Here is a 20,979-nt window from a genome sequence, read left to right on the forward strand (position 1 = left end):
TTTTTTTTTTTTTTGCTTTCCATTTGAGAATTACTCACATCTATTTCACCAGCAGGAACAAAAAGCTAATTAAAATGCTTTATTTCATATCCAGGTTTTCTAGCAAGTACTTAACGATTTTATCTGATAGAACCACTCTGCTTTTGTCATCATTTATGCTACTCTTCTTTGAAATACTGGTTTGAAACATGGTGCCATGTGAGAAGGATACACTGATTGCACAATTCTTGTAATAAATTATAATTTTTGTTCTTTCTGTGTTTTATTTTTACTTTCAAGTGTTAATGATTCTTTTTTTTGTTTATTTTTTTGCAGAAGCAAAACAAATGAACTCACAACAGAAATTAGCAAGCTGCAGGAAGAAGTAGAAGTGTACAAGCAAGAGAAATCTGTCTACTTGTCATATGAAAAACGGTGAGACCTATTGCAGCTAATGCAGTGCTTACTTTCTCAGTCACAAGATAATTCTTGTGTATTGTGCAGGCTTCAAGGAACCATCTAAGAATTCCTTTTTTCATTATTTTAGTTTTACATACATCAATCTCCCCAGACTAAGTTTGGCTTTTTGTTTTGTATTTAGGGCAGAGGCTCTAGCTGGTGAAATCAAAGAATTTCAAGGTCAGCTAGCAGACTACAACATGGTATGCTGCTGTCAGCTTTTGATACCAAATGGTCTCCCTTCTCATGTTTACTTGGTACTGCTTTTCCTTTATTTCAGCATCTTTTTGCTGGCACTTCTATGTGAAAATGTACTAGTTAATTCTTCCTTTCTTATGTTTATTGGAGAGGAAAAAGGTGGAAACTAAGGAAACCATAAAAGGAAAAAAGTGTAGTATGCATTAGGAGAAGCAGTTGCAAATGGATTTAAGAAATCAGTGCTGTGATATTTGTGCTGCATTTAAAGAGGATTACTTCTGAAAATTGCATGTCATCTATTAAGATTTCCAAATCATCTTTTTTCCATTTGCAATAACAGAAAATTGCAGAGTTTTCATGAGTGCCTTGTGAGTTGCTACCTATTTCTCTGGGGTCTTTTTGTGTGCAATTAAAAAGGAGAGTAGTAGTAACAGGTTGGAATTTTGTCTCATTTCAGGTTGTGGATATACTTAACACCAGTACAGATATGGCAGAGGTGATTCGAGACTACAATATGGTAAGAATTAGGAGATGTGCTATGTTTTAGCAGTGAAGTGCTGTGTGTTACATTCTTGGTGCTTCGAACACGACATGCATAAAAAAAGCATAGCACTAATTTAAAATGTACCCCTATTTTTTCCAGTTATTAACCATGCAGCCTGTTCCAGTGTCTCACTACCCTCTTAGTGAAGAATTTCTTTCTTATGTCTAACCTAAATCTACTCATTTTTAGCTTAAAGCCATTATCTCTTGTCTTATCACTAAATGTCCTTGTAAAAAGTCCCCCCCAACTTTCTTGTAGCTCCTTCAGGTACTAAAGGCTGTAGTAAGGTCTCCCTGGAGTGTTCTCCAGGCTGAACAACCCCAGCTCTCCTACCCAAACCATTTTGTGACTCTCTGATACCAACAACATGTTTGTAGTGAGGCTGTTGTCTGAAGTGTTGCATTAACAATAGCCCCACAATAGTTTTCTGTGGTTTAGATTTGAGAAGGCTGTTATCCCAACCCAAATGATGAGTATTACAATATATTCTTTATTTTACTTGGAAGCATAGTACGCTAATGAAAGGCAAATTCACTAGAATGCACTGCCTTTAAAGCTGCCTGGTCTTCTGGAAATTCATACCTCTTTTGTCTTATGCCTTTTAAACTGCAAATACATATTAAATAGGTCTCTGACACGGCCGACTACAAGACTAATTAACTTTGTTCTTCCTTTTTTTTTTTTTAATTTTCTAACACAGTTAGTGTACCTCTAAGTATTAAGGCATCATTGTCATTCAGCATGTTCCTTTTCTTATGATTACTTTGTCCATAAGCAAAAGAAACCAGTTTTAGAAAAGGTTATTTTGGTAGCTTGAAAAAACACCTAGGTATTTCTTGGTCAAAACAAATTTTTTAGCCCTGTGTTTGATAAGAATGAAGTCATAATGTCCGTGTCATAGAGAAGAATACTTTGCCAGTGTTATGTTTTCGTTTTGTTTGTAGGCTTAAGCAGTATTTGTCTCAGTGTGCCAGTAGTAGATGCCACAGTAATAGTAAGTTAATTGATTGTGACAAACGTGTTTGTATTTCTTCTTCAAATACAGAGATGCCTTCTTACTCACTTTGGTTTCCAGTGGAAGAATGCAGTTTCAGGAGGTCTTTCTTCAGTATCAACTGCGAAAAACCTCTGGAGCAGGCAGGCTCTGCTGCTCCTTCCTCTACTGCATTCTGAGCAGTTCTTGCTTATTTAAAGGAAACACTGAATTTGTGTATGAAATCTGCATCTTTATTATTACATAATATATCAAAATATCTTTTTTTTTTTTTTTAAGTTAAAGGTTCAGAATGACCGAGACGCTCAGAGTGTGGACAAAATTTTCACAGAAAGACAAGCGTAAGTACGTGAACTGTATGCTTCTCCAAAACTGTTAAAATAATAACTGAGCTTAGCAAAATTGAGGTGCTTCCTAATTCAGGAGTTCCTTAGCAGTGCGATGTATGCCACAATGGACACCTGAGCAATTTCAGGATGATACGTCAGGTCCAGGCTGCAGTTGGAGATCACAGCTGTAAACTCCTCTGATTAACTGCTGTGGAGTTACTTGCCATGCCATCCCGGAGGAGTTAGGTGGCAGTTGAGCCTTCTTTCCTTTGGCAACTGTGCTGCAAGTTCCTGAGTTTTGTGGGTTGGGTTGTGGAGTAGCAGCGTTGGGAAAGCACACAGAAGTAGGCACTAGAACTGAGATTCCTGTCTGGTAAGGTAAGGCTGTGTGGAGTGGAAGATGGGGACAGTGAGATGCTTGCAGTAAGAACTTGTAATCCATGAGAATGACTTGCATGGTGATAGGCTGAGTTTCTGAGATGCTTGATATAGGGGCAAGAGATGCGCAGGAGAAAGAGCTGCGATCCTTCTTGTTGCCAGTAAGAGCTATGTCAACGGTGGGATTTTATCTATAAATAAGCACTTTTAACGGTTTACCATTTGCTATTAAATCACTTTTCAGTAATACTGCAGTTTTCAGCAGCTCACAAATATGTCTATTCTACCCCTGAATGCATTTTTAAGTGGTAAGAAACTATGAAGAGAAAAGACTTGGTAGCAAACTGAGGCATAAAGGCATTAGATATGTGGTAATGATAATTTATCATTGTACTCTGTAGAAATATTTATGGGAATGGAGCAGTTGGACTTTCTTGCTCGCTGAATCAGTTAAAAAAACCCACGACCTAAATGCTCAGTTCTCTGCCTGTGTTAGTTTTGCCTAACGGACTACTGAGCTGTGACACCGTTGATTTGGATTCAGTCCCCAGTCTGGCTGTGGTCTGCTTCGACATTTCAGAGAAATTATTCTTGCTCTCTGGCCTTCTTCACATACAAAGCATTAGTGATCATGCTGGTTTCGCAAGCTGATTTGTAAAGACCTGTTCATGTTAAGCAATACATAGTAGGCTTTCCCCTCCCGCTATGAATAACCCAATAGGTTTTTATAAAAGATGGATTACAAGTATTTTTTGCATGTTTTGAAATACCTGTTGTGACGCTAATGCGCGCACATCGCCACACTGTTTAGCTTCGCGTTTCTGGCAGCAATACGTTGTTAGGGATTTGACGAGATGAAAGGAGATGGTCTGCTTAGCTTCATTTTGTATTGTACATAAGGAGTGTAATATGGAAGTGCAAGTGTACTACAGTTTTGAAAAGTCAGTTCATCGTCCGTTGTTTAGGACATTAACTCTGCTCTGTTAGGTAAGGATCTATGTATTTATCCTCAATAAATCCATCTTCTACAGGCCCCAGTGCCTGAATTTTCTCAAATATTACTATGGGATCTTCATTGTCTGTACCCAGCGCTGTAGGAGAGGATCTCATGTCAGCTGAGAACTCCTGTTCAAACATCTCCGAGTCATTTTCTTCCAGACGACGGTGACTGTAGCTGATCAAATAGCGATACCAGGTCGGGCACTTGGTAGCCGTAAAAATCAGGAGTGTAGTGCCTAGGACAAACCCTAGAACACCCGCTAGGAAGGTCCAACTTTTGCCAAGAAGTGGTAACTCTTTAAAAGAGACAGGGAAAAAAGAAGAGTCATCTCCATGAGGAATACCAGCAACAACTCTAGTATGATTTTTTCATAGTTATATTGAGAACACAAACAATGATAGGGGCGTTACTGAGTGTCTCTAGAGATGTAGCAGAATGTTACTGCTGTCATGGTGGGGAGTCCATAACATCACTCAGACCAAAAATACATACACATCTTGAATTTCCTAGCAATATTAAGTCCAGCATGCATACTTATCAAAAATAAGTAATACTTTCAGGGCCAGATAAAATTCTGGGGATATATAACAGATAAAATAACCATTTTTTTCAAAATCTAAATGCTAAGTTTAGGCTTTGGAAAAGAAAACCAACAGTAATTTACTTCCAATTCTATTTTCCAGGCTTAGATTTCTGTATGATAATGATGTCAGCACTCTCTCAATTGTATTTGTGTGATAATAAAAAATTCAGTAGACTGTAGTTGCCTGTAGTCTTTAATTAGAAGCTTTTTTTTGTGTGCTGGCCACTGTCCTAAAATAGATTATAGCTGCTACTGCAAAAGAAATGTGTGGCAGTGGTGGCTTATGATTTGTGTATGTATCTGGAGATGGATATTTCTTCTGCTTTAGCAAGAAGTAAAGCACTTCCTTATGGAAGAGTGGAGAACCACCTTAATTTGCATGTAAGGGGGAAAACCAGACATCACCAAAAGCAAAGCTAGAGTATTGCAGAGTTATGATGGAATTAACATCTAAAGGTGGGGAAAAATAAGGAGGCTATGACTGAAATTCTCAAAGCATATGGGATGGGCACATGCATGTCCTTCACACTGAATGCAGTCAAGGACAGGAGTGAAAGGAATAGACTCGGTCTTCCACATTTTACGAAGACAGCTACACCTAGAAAGCAGTTAGTTTGGAAAAAGTAATTGAACTTTTTTAAAAGATGCTTCCCTAATTTCTTTAGGCAGAGAGCTGGACAATTATCTGAATTTCAAGCCTTTGAAATTTCATCATCGGTTTGTCGTATCATGTAAGAATTCAGGTGTGGTTTATCCTTTTTGAACACCCATTCAGCAGTGGTGAACATTCACCATAAGGTGTGTATGGATTACCAAAACCTGGAAATACGCTTGTTCCATAGCCCTGACTTTTACGGAAGAAGTAGTGTTCTGGGAGTACAAAGCAGAATGAAATTGTGGAACAGCAAATCAAACGGCTTGTAAGCAGTAAAGTGAAAAATCAGTATATTACCTGCATGTGTTCCATTGTTTCCGGTGATGTTGTTTGGAGTCACGGTTGTTAGAAAGTGACCTCTTTGGAGCTTAATGGTGGGAGTGGGAGTTACAGTGTTCTCTAGAGGAGCGTTTTCAGTTATGCAGTCAGGTGGCTGGATAGCTGCCGTCTTGATGGAGAATTTTTTCTTGGTGTCTGGGAACGTACATGTAGTGCTGTTTTCATTTTCTGTGAATGTGAGTAGTGGAAGGGCTATGAGATACTGCTAATTAATTTGCACTCGAATTAAAAAAAAAATTCATGGATAACTAATGTATTACTGCAAAATACAAGTAAGTTGATGGTGGATGTTATCCACATGCAGAAAAACAAACCCCAAGATAAAGCTGTTTGATGAAGACAAGTATGAGATGCTGCTCTCACCAAAACTTACCCATTGTCACATTGGAGGCCGTTAGCCATATCTGTAAATCAAGGAGGTCACAGGAGCAGCTCCATGGGTTGCCAGCTAAAACTATTTTAATCAGTCTAAAAGATGATTTTATATGAAAAGATTTCAGAAAGTTATACTGTAGATCTAAAACTTTCAGTCTTTTCAGAGAAGTAAATACATATGAATCTAGTTCAGTAATCATGTTATAAGATAGATTCAACACTGACAGCTGATTTAATCCTGCAAATGCTGCCTTCTGAACTGTGCTGATATGATTGTTGCTGATATCCAGAATTACGAGATTTGTCAGATTGCAGAAGCTGTTATTATACAGTGTGGTAATTATGTTTTCATTCAAATACAGTTCAATGAGGTTAACAAAACCTGAAAGAATCATTTTGTCACTATCATTTAAAGTGATTTTATTATTTTTGAGGCTTAATTTAGTAATGTTTTGGAAAACATTAATGGGGATATTAGAGAGGTTCTTTCCAGAGTCCTCACAAGTGACCTGTTGGAAAAAAAAGAGAATGTCAACAATTAAATACTGTAGGGAAGTTTGGTGATGAAGGTGGCTCAGTGATGACTATTAAGGGCATGAAAATTCTTTCTTGTCTTTGTCAATGCCAGGACTTTAAAAGAAAAGTTCTACTGCTCATCATGCAAATTTATTCGTGTTTTTCTTAATATACTTGCGTCTTGCTGATACAGGGGAGTGAATCCTCATAGTGTGTAGAGATCTGAGGTTCCAGATCACTTGGTGCTTAAACTCTGTTTGAGATGCAAGGCTCTTTATGTGGTGATCATCCCAAATATAACCAGTTTGGAATGGTATTTTGGAATTAGTAGTGCTGTCTGTTTCAGATTTCTGTGTGAAGGTTGGCTGGGTAGAAAAAGGATTCCTTTCTCACATAATCTGAAAAGGTGTCATAGACTAAGTGGATTCAAGACTAAAAATTAATTCAGATATGCTCTTTCAAATGTATTGTTTTGTTTTAAAAACAACTATGTTGTTCCAACCCTAACCATTCTATGATTCTATGTTTATTCCTTCAAACATCTTTGGAGCAGACCTTCATGAAAACACTTAGTATATATTTTATTATAAACGTAGCACTTAAATTCATTTTGGTGTTCTGAGTTGAAGTTTAGCATAGCTGCAGTCTTTTCAGGTTTGAGAGTGCTCACTTTCAATACCTTGAAACATTTTTGTTTTCTGAGAAAAGCTGATTTCTTTATATGTATATGTATCATACAATCACAGAATGGTTTGGGTTGGAAGGGACCTTAAATATCACCCAGTTCCAACCCCCTGCCATGGGCAGGGACACCTTCCACTAGACCAGGTTGCTCCAAGCCTCATCCAGCCTCGCCTTGGACACTTCCAGGGATGGGGCATCCAGGGATGTGTTCATCACTGCTGACCACAGTTTAGTGTCACAATTCTTGAACTGGCTTTAAAGGAGATTCTGAGTCCTAGAAACAGATTGGTTGTGTCATCTCTCTTCCTAAATAAGTAGCCTATGTTCAGCTGGTTACTGCTGTGGCCAGATTGAGGCTAGATAACTTATTTAAAAACAAATGTAGATGGAGTGTGTTTTCTACTCATATATACTCATTGCATGTTTTTTTGTTCCTCATCTTTGTCTCGAAGATGAAGAAGCAGTAGACACAGTACTGGACATATAGACGGTGCATCAGATCAAATAGTGCAGTACCAGTTTTATCACTTAACTGTTAATCAAGACTTCTTCCTTCCCCTCCATTCCCCAATAAATAAAAAATCCATTAAATTAATCTCTGAAAAAACCTCTAAAATTTCTTTCTATACATTTGGACTGACTTGGGCAAAGTGTTAACTCAATAAATCTCTCTAACTTGAGCAGAAGTGGGCCTTGTCCAAATAACTGTTGATTTTATAGGCCTGTTCCAAACAGGTAAAGGAGGCACTCCTGTTGCCTGCAGAGACATTTGACTGAGATTTAAAACCATCTGCCCCATCCCTGTCCATCTTCAAGGCCAGGCTGGATGAAGCTTGGAGCAACCTGGTCTAGTGGAAGGTGTCCCTGCCCATGGCAGGGGGGTTGGAACTGGATGGTCTTTAAGGTCCCTTCCAACCCAAACCATTCTATGGTTCTATGATTCTATGTTTCTGTCTCCTTCACCCACTGACAATGACTGCCAGCAGCTAGTTGTCCATTTTGCAGAAAACCACACCTTCTTATTTGTCTCTGTGCTTCTTTCTTCAGGAATTTTATATTTACAAGGCAGATTTTAAAATGTCATTAGCTTCTAGTGGAACTTTCAAAAATAAGCGTAATTTACATACACAGAAAACCTACCGTTTGAGAAGTGATGTTGCAGTCAGCAGTGACTGGATCCAAAACCAGTGTTCCAGCCCAGATCACAAGCCAATAGAGTTTCATGTTTAGAACCTAGCAAAAAACCCAACATTTCTGTATACCAAGACCAGAATACCAGTGTTTTCTCTAGTGGTAGTTTAACACATTAATAGATAGAGTTATTGCAACAATAATTTAATAGATGTTGTTCTACATAGATATATATAAATATGAAATAGATAAATATAAAATGAAGAGGAAAAACATAGGTTATCAGAACTAATGCGTTCAGCTTTCACTTCGTGGACCCAAACCTAAAATCCAGTGAGCAGCCTGTATCAGCTAATAGAAAAGGGATTGATTAGACAAGTTAACAGACAACGATTTAGACAGATGGATAAAACGAATAGGCAGGGATGTGCTCATTCATATCCCTGTTAAAGCAATTACGGGTGCTGGAAAACTGTGATGGGAATAAACTGTAAAACATATTCAAGCTTGCATGCTCTCTGAATAATTTCTCTAGTCACTACTGACAGAGGCAGAACACTGTACTAGACGGATTGTCGGTTTATCCAGTCAGATTTCTCTTGTGTTCTTATGCAAGTTATCAAATGGTTTCTGTGATTTTTTTTTAATTAGTAGATTGGTTTTCTAATCTCTCTATTATCCATAATATAACATATATCATATGACATAAACCTGGACCTCTGTATTATGAAGGTGTACTTGTTGCTCTGATCTTTGGAACTGAGGAAACATGGTTCAATCTCTTGTGCTGGAGTATTTGTACAGATTTGAACTATAATTTTTGAGAGCCAGGAAAGCTTTTCTGAGAAACGGTATTCACTGTGATGTTAGCTGCTCTCAGAGGCAGTGTCACTTATCCATCCCCTTTGAATCAGGCATTGTTTGCAAGATCTACTCATTTGGAACAGGGATGTTAAACCATCTCTGTCAGATGTTAAATCAGTCCCTTTTTATGCCAGACTTGAATTCAATTTTTTCTTAAGCATCTGAAGAGAAAAGATAGTGGCATAAATGAACCTCAGCATCTTCTTCCCAGATTCCTATCGTCCAGATTTAAAAAAGATCCAAGAGATAAGGTAGTTGTTTAGTGTGCCTATTGTATCCTGAGCTGTAGAGTTCACTGAGTTTAACAGAGAAGAGTGGGGGAAATTACATAACGAGGTTCAATTGCACGAACAATGCCGAATACAGGCAGCCAGTCAGATTTAAAAGAACTCCAACAATCTTTACATATTGTGCCAGGTGATCAGCATGGAGTACCGAACTAATTGGTCACGTCTAATTGATTGCTGCTGTGCACTGACCTCATTGACTGAATCAGCCTGGAAACTTACTGACATCTTAGAAAGAAAAAGAGGATAAATTCCACTGACACTGTGCATTTCTACTGCTGTTGCAAATTTACATTAAATACAAAAAGGGTTCATAAAGCTTTTTGTTAGACATTATCAGTGGCAGGGATAAGGGGTGCTAGAAGCAACCACTGTGGTATTATGTTCTGTATTAGCTATTGTTCTTGTCAGCGATGGGGCTGGAGGCCTGCACACATTTTGGAGACATTTTGTGTATTGCTAGTGGAAAACATGATGCAGTTTGAGAATTCCTGATACCGACTATGTTAATAGTTGGGTCTTGTGGTGTACTTGGACCTTAAAGATACCAAGCTTCCAGGGTGTTCAGAAACAGGGTGGGACTTAACCAGGCAATCTAGAAACATGGATTAATAGTATTATTATAGTTTGCAGATTTCAAGAAAAATGCTGTCTTTACTGGTAGAAAAAGTATATTAAAATATTATTTTACAAGTTAGCCTGTAAGTTAATCGGTAACAATCGAGTTGAAAATAAAAGTGAATTTAAAAGTTTTTCAGAACTTCAAACAAAACATTAACATGTCTCATTGGAATGCCATTAACTGGAAAAATCATCTTCCTGTCTAAAAATTCACCCTACATATGCCTATGTCAGAAACATAGTTCCTATTCTTTAGCTTGTACCGAAAAGTTAGGGACTTTCCTACAAACTTGGTTTCCTGCATTGTGTGTGTGGGAACCCATATAATCAGGGTTAGAACAGGAAAGCATCTGTAATTTTAATTGCAGTTTAGCTTTTTCCTAAAACCAGACATTAAGGAATGCTGTTTCAAGTAATTGCTTTGGAACCAAACCGAGCCTGGCAATACACTGGCGGTAGGTGCCATTTCCTTGTAAATACAAATGTTTTCTTAGAAAGTGTTCCCCAGACAACTTTTGAAGATTTTATCATTTAATAGTAATGTAATTCCTATTGTTTTTCTTGCATTTGTGAAGAAAAAGGCAGATGTGGGGAGGTAATGGAATTCATATGATGAGATGGTCTGGTTTTCAGAGAAGAAACAGACTGTTCACTGACTGTCTACTGAAGTACAGTTTACTTAAAAACTTGGCATGTCCAGGGTTCGTAGTAATCCCTGAACTTTTAATGTATCTCCAGATGTATTTGTTTTCAATCTGGCATCAAAGTTATAATAAAAGATCTTTGATTACATTTTGAAAAAGATGTGCCAAGGGTCTTACCTTTCTGTTGCTTCCCAGCGGCAGCCTATGTACACATGTGTAGAGTTTTCAGCGCACTGACAAGAAACAATATGGTGCAACAGCACTTTGTTTTTGTTCAACCTTTGTACCTGATGAATAAGCAGGCAGTGTAAAAAATAATAAACTTAGAAAATCCTTAGCAAAAGATTGACTAGGTTGAGCAACTCCTTATAATCATCTCGGATTTAATTGGATGTGCAGCCAATAGGGAAGTCTAATAGTAGTATGCTCTAGTGTCAAGTTCCAGATCACATAGGAAGCACTGAGTTAAAATGCCACTGGGAATTTACAAGCAAGTTGCGTTATAAACAACTAAAGAAATGCTGGGGACAGAAGAAGACTTGCATTTTTTATGCGATCTGCCATGAAATGAAGAAAATTTCCTGATATTTGCATACTGAAGTACAGATCTCTAGTAGTTAGTTAAATCCGTGTTGTATTCTGGTGTTTTGGAAACATCAGAATCAGAGGAGCTGCAGGGTGTGGTATATAAAGCTTATCACTTCCGAAGAGTTACAAGCACTTACGTATCTGTTACATGGGCTATGTTTCAGGGAGAAATTCTATAAACAAATATACTTGCTTTGGCTGGGAGAATGTCTGTATGCAGGTTGAAGTCGGGATTATATTGACACACAAACACTTTGTCCAATAAGTTGTTTCTTGCTCATTCTCTAAGCCTCATTTTTTCCAGTGCACAGCATGAAACCAGAGCACGCTTCAGTCTTACTATCCATTCCTCTCAAATATGTGGCTGTAGAAACCACTTTTCTTCACTATCCCTCTTTGATGTTATCACCGCTTTGATTTTTTGCTTAATATCTCCGAACATTCTGCAACTTTTCCAAGCCTCATCCGTGATTCAGCTTCACCTGCGGTCAAATGACTTGCCATGAATTGTCTTCCTGTGACAGACATTGCAGATATTTTCATTGCGTCTTAGAAAATCACCTTCTGTCAGAAGGTTTCCAGCGGAGAAGATGCATCACAGCTAAGTCAAGCACAAGTCTAGTCTCAAACACATGCTGGATCACCTTTAAGTATTTATCCAGGAGTCATAAGAAAGAGAGACTCGTCTCAGGTAAAGAGGCTGCTCTGTAGTGTGCCCACACCCACCTTACGTTGGTGAGGCTGGAAAAGTAGGCTTTCTTTCCTTACCCTGCCATGCAAAATTGCAGCTTCAAGCACAGATGAGAAGAATCCACTAGAGCTTGGAGTCACCACTGCCCTCAGCGGTGGCAGCTGCTTCCACGAGGTGTTTTGAAAGGCAGGAAAATGTAGCAAGCGGTATTCTCTCTCTCCCTAAACACCCCAGTGATCTCCAGGAAAAGGCATCCTGTTTGTAAAGACAAGCTCCCTGTGATCAGTACTGACAGTCTTTCTGGGTGAATTACATGTAGTGTGGACATTTTTTTTCTGGAAATTAGCAACCTTAATGTTTTCTTGAATTCTTCCTTGCAAATTCTCTGTTTTTATCCTGCCGTGTCTTCAGCTGAGCTTGAATTGAGAGAAACTGTCACTGCTGAGACCTTGCAACAGCTTTCATAGGTTCAGACTGAAGGGATGAGGAGCTTCCAATAAAGAAGCAATGTGAATACCCATGTCATCTTCCAGTTCTGTACCTTCCAGAGGGTCTTGAATCAAACTGCTCTCATAGCTTAAGAACATGCTTCACTTAAAAAATGACGCCTTTTCACTAGCAGGCATAACATGATTATCCATTTATAAACTGGTTGTACTTACAGTGAGGGCCTCATTCTTCAGTCTGGGTCCAAAGATTTTTTTCCTCTCGAGAGGGTGTTCCATCTAATGTTATCTTACAACTGTCCAGTATTTCTTGGGCAGTCCCAGTGCACTGCAATTTGCCACAGAAAGTGCAACATCATCTCTTTCCTCATCATCAGGCTCCAAAGCATCTTGGCAGCATGGGTTGGTAACCTGACAGAATTTCCACTCAAAGTCCTGAGATTGCTGGGATGAATCTTTCTCGAAGCCAGTGGAAAGACTAGTTACACTTTCGAGTCTCTTTTAAGAATTCCTAAAAACTGAGGAAAGGCTTAGGGAGCTGCAATTGTTTAATCTCTTGAAGAGAAGGCTTAATGGGTATTTTATCAAAGACAATACCTGATGGACAGGATTCAAGAAAATGGAGCTGGTCTCTTCTCAGTGAACAGACCTAAGGGCGGGAGGGAAGAGGCAGTGGCTGCAAATTGAAGAACAGGAAATTCCATTTAAACGTGAGAAAAAACTTTTTGCTGTAAGAGTGGCCAAACTTCAAAATATTGCCCAGACAGGTTGTGGGGTCCCCATCATTCAAGATTCTCAAAACCTGCCTGAAAAAGACACTGACAACATGTTCTAGGTGACCATAGTTTGAGTAGTGGGGCTGGACTAACTGACCTTCAGAAGTCCATTGCAACATCAGCTCTAATCTGCTTCTGTGAAATTTTCATTGTTACCTTACCCTGGGATTATTCTTGTGCAATCCTGCAATTTTGCATCATTTTTTAAGCCTGAGGATGTTCTTTGCTGCAGTTTTTGATCTGATACTATCAGTTGCACAATTTAAAATTTTTGGCATCTTGCAACTCGGGAAGTGTTAATGAAAAATAGAAGTAAAAAGGTCCTGAAGGAAGGTACTGTGGCTGGTTTTATCATTCTTAATAGCAGAAGTCACTCTGGAAACAAGCAAACAGTTTAAATAACCTTTCTGTGAAGTGGAAATAATCATTCTGTGAAGTGAACTGTGAAGGGAAAGAAGGTGCACCCTTCAGGTTCTCAGGGGTGTGTGTTAATTTCCTGTATCTTCAGCTGTGTTGTCAGACTGACTCTCTAGCTTTCAAGACTTTCATAAAAATGGCCAGACGTTATATGAAACAGTGAGAACAGCTCCTTGTGCCGTCCTAGAATCTGCTGATGCATTTGCTTGTAGCTCTCCATAGCTGTGGTGGTAGAGAAGTTTGTGTGGTTGCAGCCCATTGATTTCCTAATGAGATTAAAGTCATGAATCAAGACTGTTAGGAATATCTAATTTAATAGTTCTTGCATGGTTAAGAATCTCCACGCTGCCTAAGACTCTGAAGCCGCTCTCCATTCTTAAGGAATCCGACAGTTCATTGCTAAGAGAAAGTGATGGTATCATCATTATCCAATACCGTCAAGTCCCGGGATCTATATACGTTTTCTTTATGTGCATTCACAAATCTCATACCAGCATCTTTATTTCAAACTGCCTGGTCTTATTCCAGGAATTCACTGATTGAGAGCAACTGAGAGAGGGTAGTATGCTTTTGCCAGTGTTGTAGACTCTGCAGGCAGACAGGGTGGGGGTGTTGGAAAGTACTGTGTGCGTACTCTTAAGGGCAAAGAATTCTTCATCTTCTGCACTCCGTGGTGTGAATTCTTGTGCAGCTATTCCAGCTCCAAGAATATCAGATACAAGCAGGTGACTGGATTTTTTGTGTTAAAGGATCATTTCAGTGAGGCTGAAGGAATACTACAATTGGAAATAGGTGCTTAAAATGCATATCAACTAGTAAAAGTTACAAAACCATTCTATTTTTACAGCACAGAAAAGTTAATTCAAGGTGTAGAAGAAGATATTGAACGGGAAAAGGTTGTAGCAGATGACATAATAAAAGACATGTCACAGGAAAATCAAGCTAAATATATGGAGATGAAGGCTGCAAATGAAAAACTCTCCCAGGTTGGTTGGTTTCATTGTACTTAACCTAAAATGCTTCTCACTCTGGCTCCATTGGTTTCAGATGCGATTTAAATATTAAGGAGCTTGAGAAGGGAGTAATACAATAAAAAAACTTGCTGGTACCTTAATCAGTTGTAGAAGTGCCTGAAAAAAAAATAGAGAAATAGATTACAACCAAATATTTTGCCTTTTCATATTTCTTATTTTAAGGACAAATGACGTTCATCATTTTGCATTTAAATTTGAGGAGTGACATGCAGATTTTTAAGAGCCACTGTAGTGCTTAGATGTTTCATCATGTGTAAACAGCAAGCAAAAAGGGGAAAAAAAAAAACCCCAGCACGTTTTTAAGTTCACTTGAGTAGAATGTTTTCTTCCTGTGTACAGAACTGAATCTGACTCAAGTTTTTTGTTGTTCTTGTTGTACATCTGAATGTATCAGAAAAATTAATTGGGCTTTATAAATTTTTGTGACTTCACTAATCCTACAAAATCAGTGCAATTAATTGAAATAGATTAATTAATATATCAATTGAAACAGGTTCTCTGGGATCATCTAGCTTCAGGCATATAGTCTTAGAAAGTTCCTCTCTATAGCCTGTACAGAGATAGGCATCTCTCGAGACCAATGCTTCCCAGCTGTCTTAGAATGAGCTGAATCTGACTTTAAACTCTTGAAATGGAAGTGAAAAATACCACACTCAGTACTGATTTTAAGAAAAATAGTGGAAAAAGGGCAAACAGTTTTTGTTGCAGCCCCACTGCAAGCAACAATGATAAGAATTTATTGGAAAAGCTGAACCTATGTGGCTATTATATCTGAGTTGGAGAAGCTGGACACAGTCTTGTCTTTTGAATGTTTAAGAGCAGCAGTGAGATGTTATACAGCATTTTATAATACTGAGTGGCAGAACAAAAAAGTAATCTTATCAAGTAATAATTTTTATCTGAATTTTGCATTTTTTTCCTCTCTAGGAATTGGTTGTTCAACAGCAAGAATTGGATGCACTAAATGTGAAGGAGGAGGCTCTAAGAGCTGTATGTATGATAACAAGTGATCTCTGTACCAATCTTTGCTGAACTCTAGTGTAAAAAACAATATAGTAGAAAAATACCTATAAGAAGCAGCTGAGATATTCCATTCCAGACAGTACAATGTTGAGAATATGGATTATAAAGTTTATTGTTTATACTGTGTCTGTAGTGTTTGTAACAAATAAGCTTCACTCTCGATGTATAGGTAAGTGTTGCTTAACTAAAGCATAATTTTTTCAATGCTCTTTTGCCATCTGAAAATAGCCAGCAGTTGTTTGCTTTTCCCAACAGGAAATAGCACACTCCCAGGTGAAACAGGAGGCTGTGCGGCTGTATGAAAAGCTCCATGAGCTCAAGGAACGTCGGGATCAAATGATTGCTGAGGATAAGAACATGGAATCTCCACAGGAGGAAAGAGAGAGATTACTAAAGCAGGCAAGATGTTATTGTGTAAAAGATTCTCTGAGTCAATATTTTAAGGGCTGATAATACCTAAAAATACTTGGGGTTAAATCTTGCCATTATGTACTCTTGAAGCAGCACAAATCAACTGGAACTAAAAACAGTTAATGAATTGGCCGGATGGGACATTTCAGGTTCAGTCGAACCAAAACTGGCACAGTCAGCTTGTCAGCTGTTTGACTTGTTCCAATCCATCAGTCACATTGGTGTGGGAAAACCCATGCTGTTGAACAGTTCTGTAACGTAACTCCAGGCAGTATCCTTGAGAGGTACTGAGCAGGCATACAAATCCAGGAGCTTACTTAGTTTATAAGGATCTGTGCTGTGTTATGCAGCTGTCCATATATACTGTATGGATTGTTGGACTGAATGGCACTGATAAGTGTGTCCGATTTTCAGATGTGTGTTGAGACAGTAGGAGAACGTGTGGAAGACTTAACACTGAAGTTGTATCACCACTTTTCCTCAGTGAAGAGGTGTTGTCGCACAGTGTGACAGCAAGTTTGTGATTTCATATGCTGAGTTTCTAGTCTTTGTACACTGAATTAAGAAATTGGTTTTGACATCCCTTTTTTCATTTGTAGATTCATATGTTAAAGGTGTTATGCTTTTTTATAGGTTAAAGACGATAGTCAAGAAATAGCAAGCATGGAAAGACAGTGAGTAATCCATTCTACTGTTGCTACAGATTATATTTAGACCCTAAAGACAGAGTGTTGAATTCATGTATTTCTATGGATTTCTACAACATCATCACACTTTCAAGACTCCGCTAGCAGTAGCCTTCCACAGAGAACAGAATATATCCATCTGTTTCAGCTGAGCAACTTCTGTAGTGATAGGACATTTAGATCTGCATAATAAGATATTTCCTATCCTTATGAACATGCCTTGAAGCTATAAAATGGTAATAGCACTGACATAAACTTCTTGGACGACATTCAGTCATAAGACCTGCTCATCTGGGACGTCTTAAAACCTGAGAGGTGCGAAGTTGCTCACAGAAAGTTACATTCTCAAGAATAACGGGGCTTGCTTCTTGATTCTTGGGTACTGGACCTTTCTGAAGGTTACCAGAAACTCTGGTAAATATTATAATAAATAGTAATGAACTGGGAAGAAGTTAAAACAGTACAATATTTTTGTGCTTTTGAGCCCTTTGATTTCTCTCTTCACAAAAGAATTGAGATAATTCCTGAGAACTCCTGGAAACAATTTTAAATTCTCTTAAGCGGTATTCCCAGCTGTGAACTTTGGCTAATTTTTATTGCATTGGCATCTTTGATTGGATAATAGCAGATTTTTTTTGAAAGAAAGAACAGAGAAATATATTTGCGAATTTATGTAGAAACATTTTTAAGTTTATTTCCTTTCTCAGTTCGATTTCTTATGCCATACAGTGTTTAACTCAGTGATTTCTTAATCGGTTGTAGTGAACATGTAGGTAATTTTAAGGAATACAGTTCCTTGTTGCACTTCACCAGTGTTTTACCTCTGCAAAGCTGTATCGCCACCAGCAGAGGGATCAGTTGAGTAAGTTAAGAACTACTGATGACTCAAAAAAAATTTTTTTAATAAAAAAACATCAGCAGTACTTATATTTAGTAGATACTGGGACCGAAGTGATAGGTTCTTTAATATACCTTTTATAATAACAGCAATCCTCCTGCTATTCTCTTGGTTTTGATAGACTTTGGGTTGCTATTTTTATTCTTGATTTTTCTCTCAATTTTTGTCTAAAAAAAATAGGTGCTTTACAATAATTTTTTAACCTTGGATTTCATTACCTATTTGTCAGGCTGACAGAAGTAAAAGAAAAAACAAACCATTTTAAAAAGGTCATTCAGCGACTTGATATGGATCTGGAGAATCATCAAGGTAATACGGCAGGAGTTGTAGCAGCGTATGCAGCGCTGCATGTGCTCGTGGTATAACACATATTGGTTTGGACATTAATAGCTTGAAACTTTTAGGCTTATAAAAATGGCCGTGATTCAGCACCAGAAGGAGGTTTTATGTCTCAGGGTGCAGACTTCTCTTTCCAGATGTGAGAAATGGGGAGGACTCATCCTTAGTGGCACACTCAACCAAGTTCTTGTTGAGTAGTAGAACTACCATATAAAATAATAGTACAGCTGTTTGGTTTTGTGTCCCAGTTTTATTTTTAGGACTACTTGAGGAATAGAAGTTTCTCTGTCTGGCAGCATTGCAGAACCAGCTCAGCTTTAGCAAAGCTTTTATTTATTTTACCTTTTACATGATCCGATACGCTGCCAGTGAGTGTGGAATTGCGAATGTTTAATAATAATGTGTAAAGGAGACAGAATTCAGTACTACATTTTTATCTGTCTTTGAAATTTCTTGTGTTGATCTTTGGAAAAAGAGTTTGGGAGCTCCCACAAATGGCATTAGCTTACAAACTTACTGCCAGCAAACAGCTGCTGTAGTACATTAGGCTACGTTAGGCTGGGATTTGTCCTAGTGCTGGAAGTTAGGGCTCTGGAGGAAGTAACTTATTTGAGCATAGGCCCTCAGCAGCTCTGGAAGATTCTGCTTAAAATGGAAATTCATCCTATGGAAAACCTTCTAATTATAAGGAATCTTTTTTGGGTAGGAGTTAAATAAATATATGCATACATTCTGGAAAACTTTGTAACAAGTTATTTAAATTGTATAGGACTGATGAATTAATGTCTTTGCATCCTTTTTTTTTTTTTTTATACCTTTTCTCAGGCAATCAATGTAAAATTTAGCTGTAAAGTTTTTCAAGGTGGGCAAATATTTCCAAAAGTGACCCTAAACAAATGCTTGATACATCTGTTTCTCATCTTTTGCACTACAAAATGCAAAATGCGTTACAAAATGCAAAGGAGGACTAGCTGGGGGATGCGAAGGTTGGGGGTATCCTTGGCTGCAGTGACCATGAGACAGTGGAGTTCAGGATCCGGCGTAGCAGGGCAAAAAGTAGAATTGCAAACCTTGAATTCAGGAGAGCTGACTCTGGCCTCTCCAAAGACCTACTTGGAGGAATCCCCTGGGCTAAGACTCTAGAAGGAAGGGGGTGCAAGAGAGCTGGATAGTATTCAAAACCCTCAGCAAGTTTGCTGACGACACCAAGCTGTGTGGCGTGGTCGACACGCTGGAGGGAAGGGATGGCATCCAGAGGGACCTGGACAGGCTGGAGAGGTGGGACTGTGCCAACCTCATGGAGTTCAACAAGGCCAAGTGCAAGGTCCTGCACCTGGGTTGGGGCAATCCCAAGCACAAGTACAGGCTGGGTGGAGAGTGGATGGAGAGCAGCTCCGACGAGAAGGACTTGGGGTACTGGGGGACGAAAAACTGAACGTGAGCCGGCTGTGTGCGCTGGCAGCCCAGAAGGCCAACCGTATCCTCCAAGCTCCAGATCAGTTCATCCCTGTGAACAGGAATTCAGGCAAAGGAGGTGAAGACCTGAATGGATGAACAACAAGCTTCTCGAAAAACCTAAATGGAAAAAGAAAATTCACAGAATGTGGAAAAAGGGACTGGCCATCTGGGAGGTATACAGAAATGTTGTCAGAATATGCAGGGATGCAGTGAGGAAGGCTAAGACTCACTTGGAATTAAACATGGCAAGGGATGTCAAGGACAATAAGAAGGACTTCGTTAAGTACATCAGTAGCAAAAGTAAGACCAGGGAAAATGTGTGCTGTGGTGATGGAGGATGCAGAGAAGGTGCAGTTGCTGAATGCCTTCTTTGCATCAGGCTTTACTGCTAAGGCTGGCTTTCAGGAATCCTAGATGCTGGAAGTAAGGGAGAAAACCTGGAAAAGAAGACTGTCCCTTGGTTGAGCTAGGCAAATCTGACATCCACAAATTCATGGGCCCTGATGGGATGCATCCACGAGTGCTCTGCATCACCTTGAAGGGTTGTGGAGAACAGGAGAGGTGCCTGAGGACTGGAGGAAAGCCAGTGTCATGCTAGTCTTCAAAAAGGGCAAGAAGGAAGATGCGGGAAACTGCAGGCCAGTCAGCTGCAACTCCATCCCTGGAAAGGTGATGGAACAGCTCATCCTGGATGTCATCTCTAAACATGTAAAGGAAGAGAAGTTTATGGGGAGTAGTCAGCATAGATTCACCAAGGGGAAATTACGCTTGCCCAGTCTCATAGCCTTCTGCGATGGCATGACAGGCTGGGTGGATGAGGGAGAGCAGTGGATGTTGTCTGTCTGGACCTCAGCAAGGCTGTGGACACTGTCCCCCGTAACATCCTCACAGGCAAGCTTAGGAGGGTTAGATGAGTGGACAGTGAGGTGGATTGAGGCCTGGCTGAATGGCTGAGCTCAGAGGGTTTGGATCAGGGTCATGGAGTCTAGTTGCTGGCCTGTGACTAGCGGTGTTCCCCAGGGGTCGCTACTGGGTCCAGTCTTGTTCAACATCACCAACAACCTGGGTGATGGGACAGAGTGTACCCTCAGCAAGTTTGCTGATGATACCAAACTGGGAGGAGTGGCTGATACGCCAGAAGGCTGTGCTGCCATCCAGTGTGAGCTGGACAGGCTGGAGAGTTGGGGGAGAGGAACCTAACGAAGTTCAGCAAGAGAGGACTAACCCCATGCACCCATACTGGCTGGGTGTTGACCTGCTGGAGAGCAGCTCTACAGAGAGGGGCCTGTCAGTCCTGAGGGACAACAAGTTGGCCATGAGCCAGCCACATGCCCTGTGGCGAAGGCCAATGGATGGTATGGCTAGCAGGTTGAGAGAGGGCATCCTCCCCCTCTACTCTGCCTTAGTGAAGCCACATCTGGAGTGCTGTGTCCAGTTCTGGGCTCCCCAGTCCAAGAAAGACAGGGAACTACCAGAGAGAGTCCAGTGGAGGGCTATGGAGATGATCAAGGGAATGGAGCAGCTCTCATATGAGGAGGGGCTGAGCCTAGAGAAGACTGAGGGTGGATCTCATCAATGCATCAGTATCTGAAGGGGAGGTGTCAAGGGAATGGGGCCAGACTCTTTTCAGTG

At 39.5% G+C, this 20,979-nt stretch overlaps 2 protein-coding genes across 2 annotated transcripts; one reads left to right on the forward strand and one right to left on the reverse strand.

Annotated features, from left to right (window-relative positions):
* Nucleotides 1–315: 315 nt before the first annotated feature.
* Nucleotides 316–17,859, forward strand: IFT74 (intraflagellar transport 74; the record flags this gene model as incomplete). Its single annotated transcript, XM_010159897.1, has 9 exons — nt 316–414; nt 581–641; nt 1,094–1,153; nt 2,454–2,515; nt 14,346–14,484; nt 15,460–15,522; nt 15,811–15,954; nt 16,600–16,640; nt 17,780–17,859. Coding segments are annotated over 9 exons (749 nt in total), but the record flags the coding sequence as incomplete, so codon positions are not given.
* Nucleotides 3,851–9,543, reverse strand: LRRC19 (leucine rich repeat containing 19). The gene is made up of 5 exons (XM_010159886.1): nt 9,508–9,543; nt 8,174–8,266; nt 5,832–6,342; nt 5,417–5,626; nt 3,851–4,176 (listed from the first exon to the last, which is right to left on the reverse strand). The coding sequence occupies exons 1-5, from the start codon at nt 9,541–9,543 to the stop codon at nt 3,851–3,853; spliced, it is 1,176 nt and encodes a 391-aa protein (XP_010158188.1).
* Nucleotides 17,860–20,979: the final 3,120 nt, after the last annotated feature.

This window comes from Eurypyga helias, unplaced genomic scaffold (assembly GCF_000690775.1).
Source record: "Eurypyga helias isolate BGI_N326 unplaced genomic scaffold, ASM69077v1 scaffold871, whole genome shotgun sequence".
Classification (NCBI taxonomy): Eukaryota; Metazoa; Chordata; class Aves; order Eurypygiformes; family Eurypygidae; genus Eurypyga; species Eurypyga helias.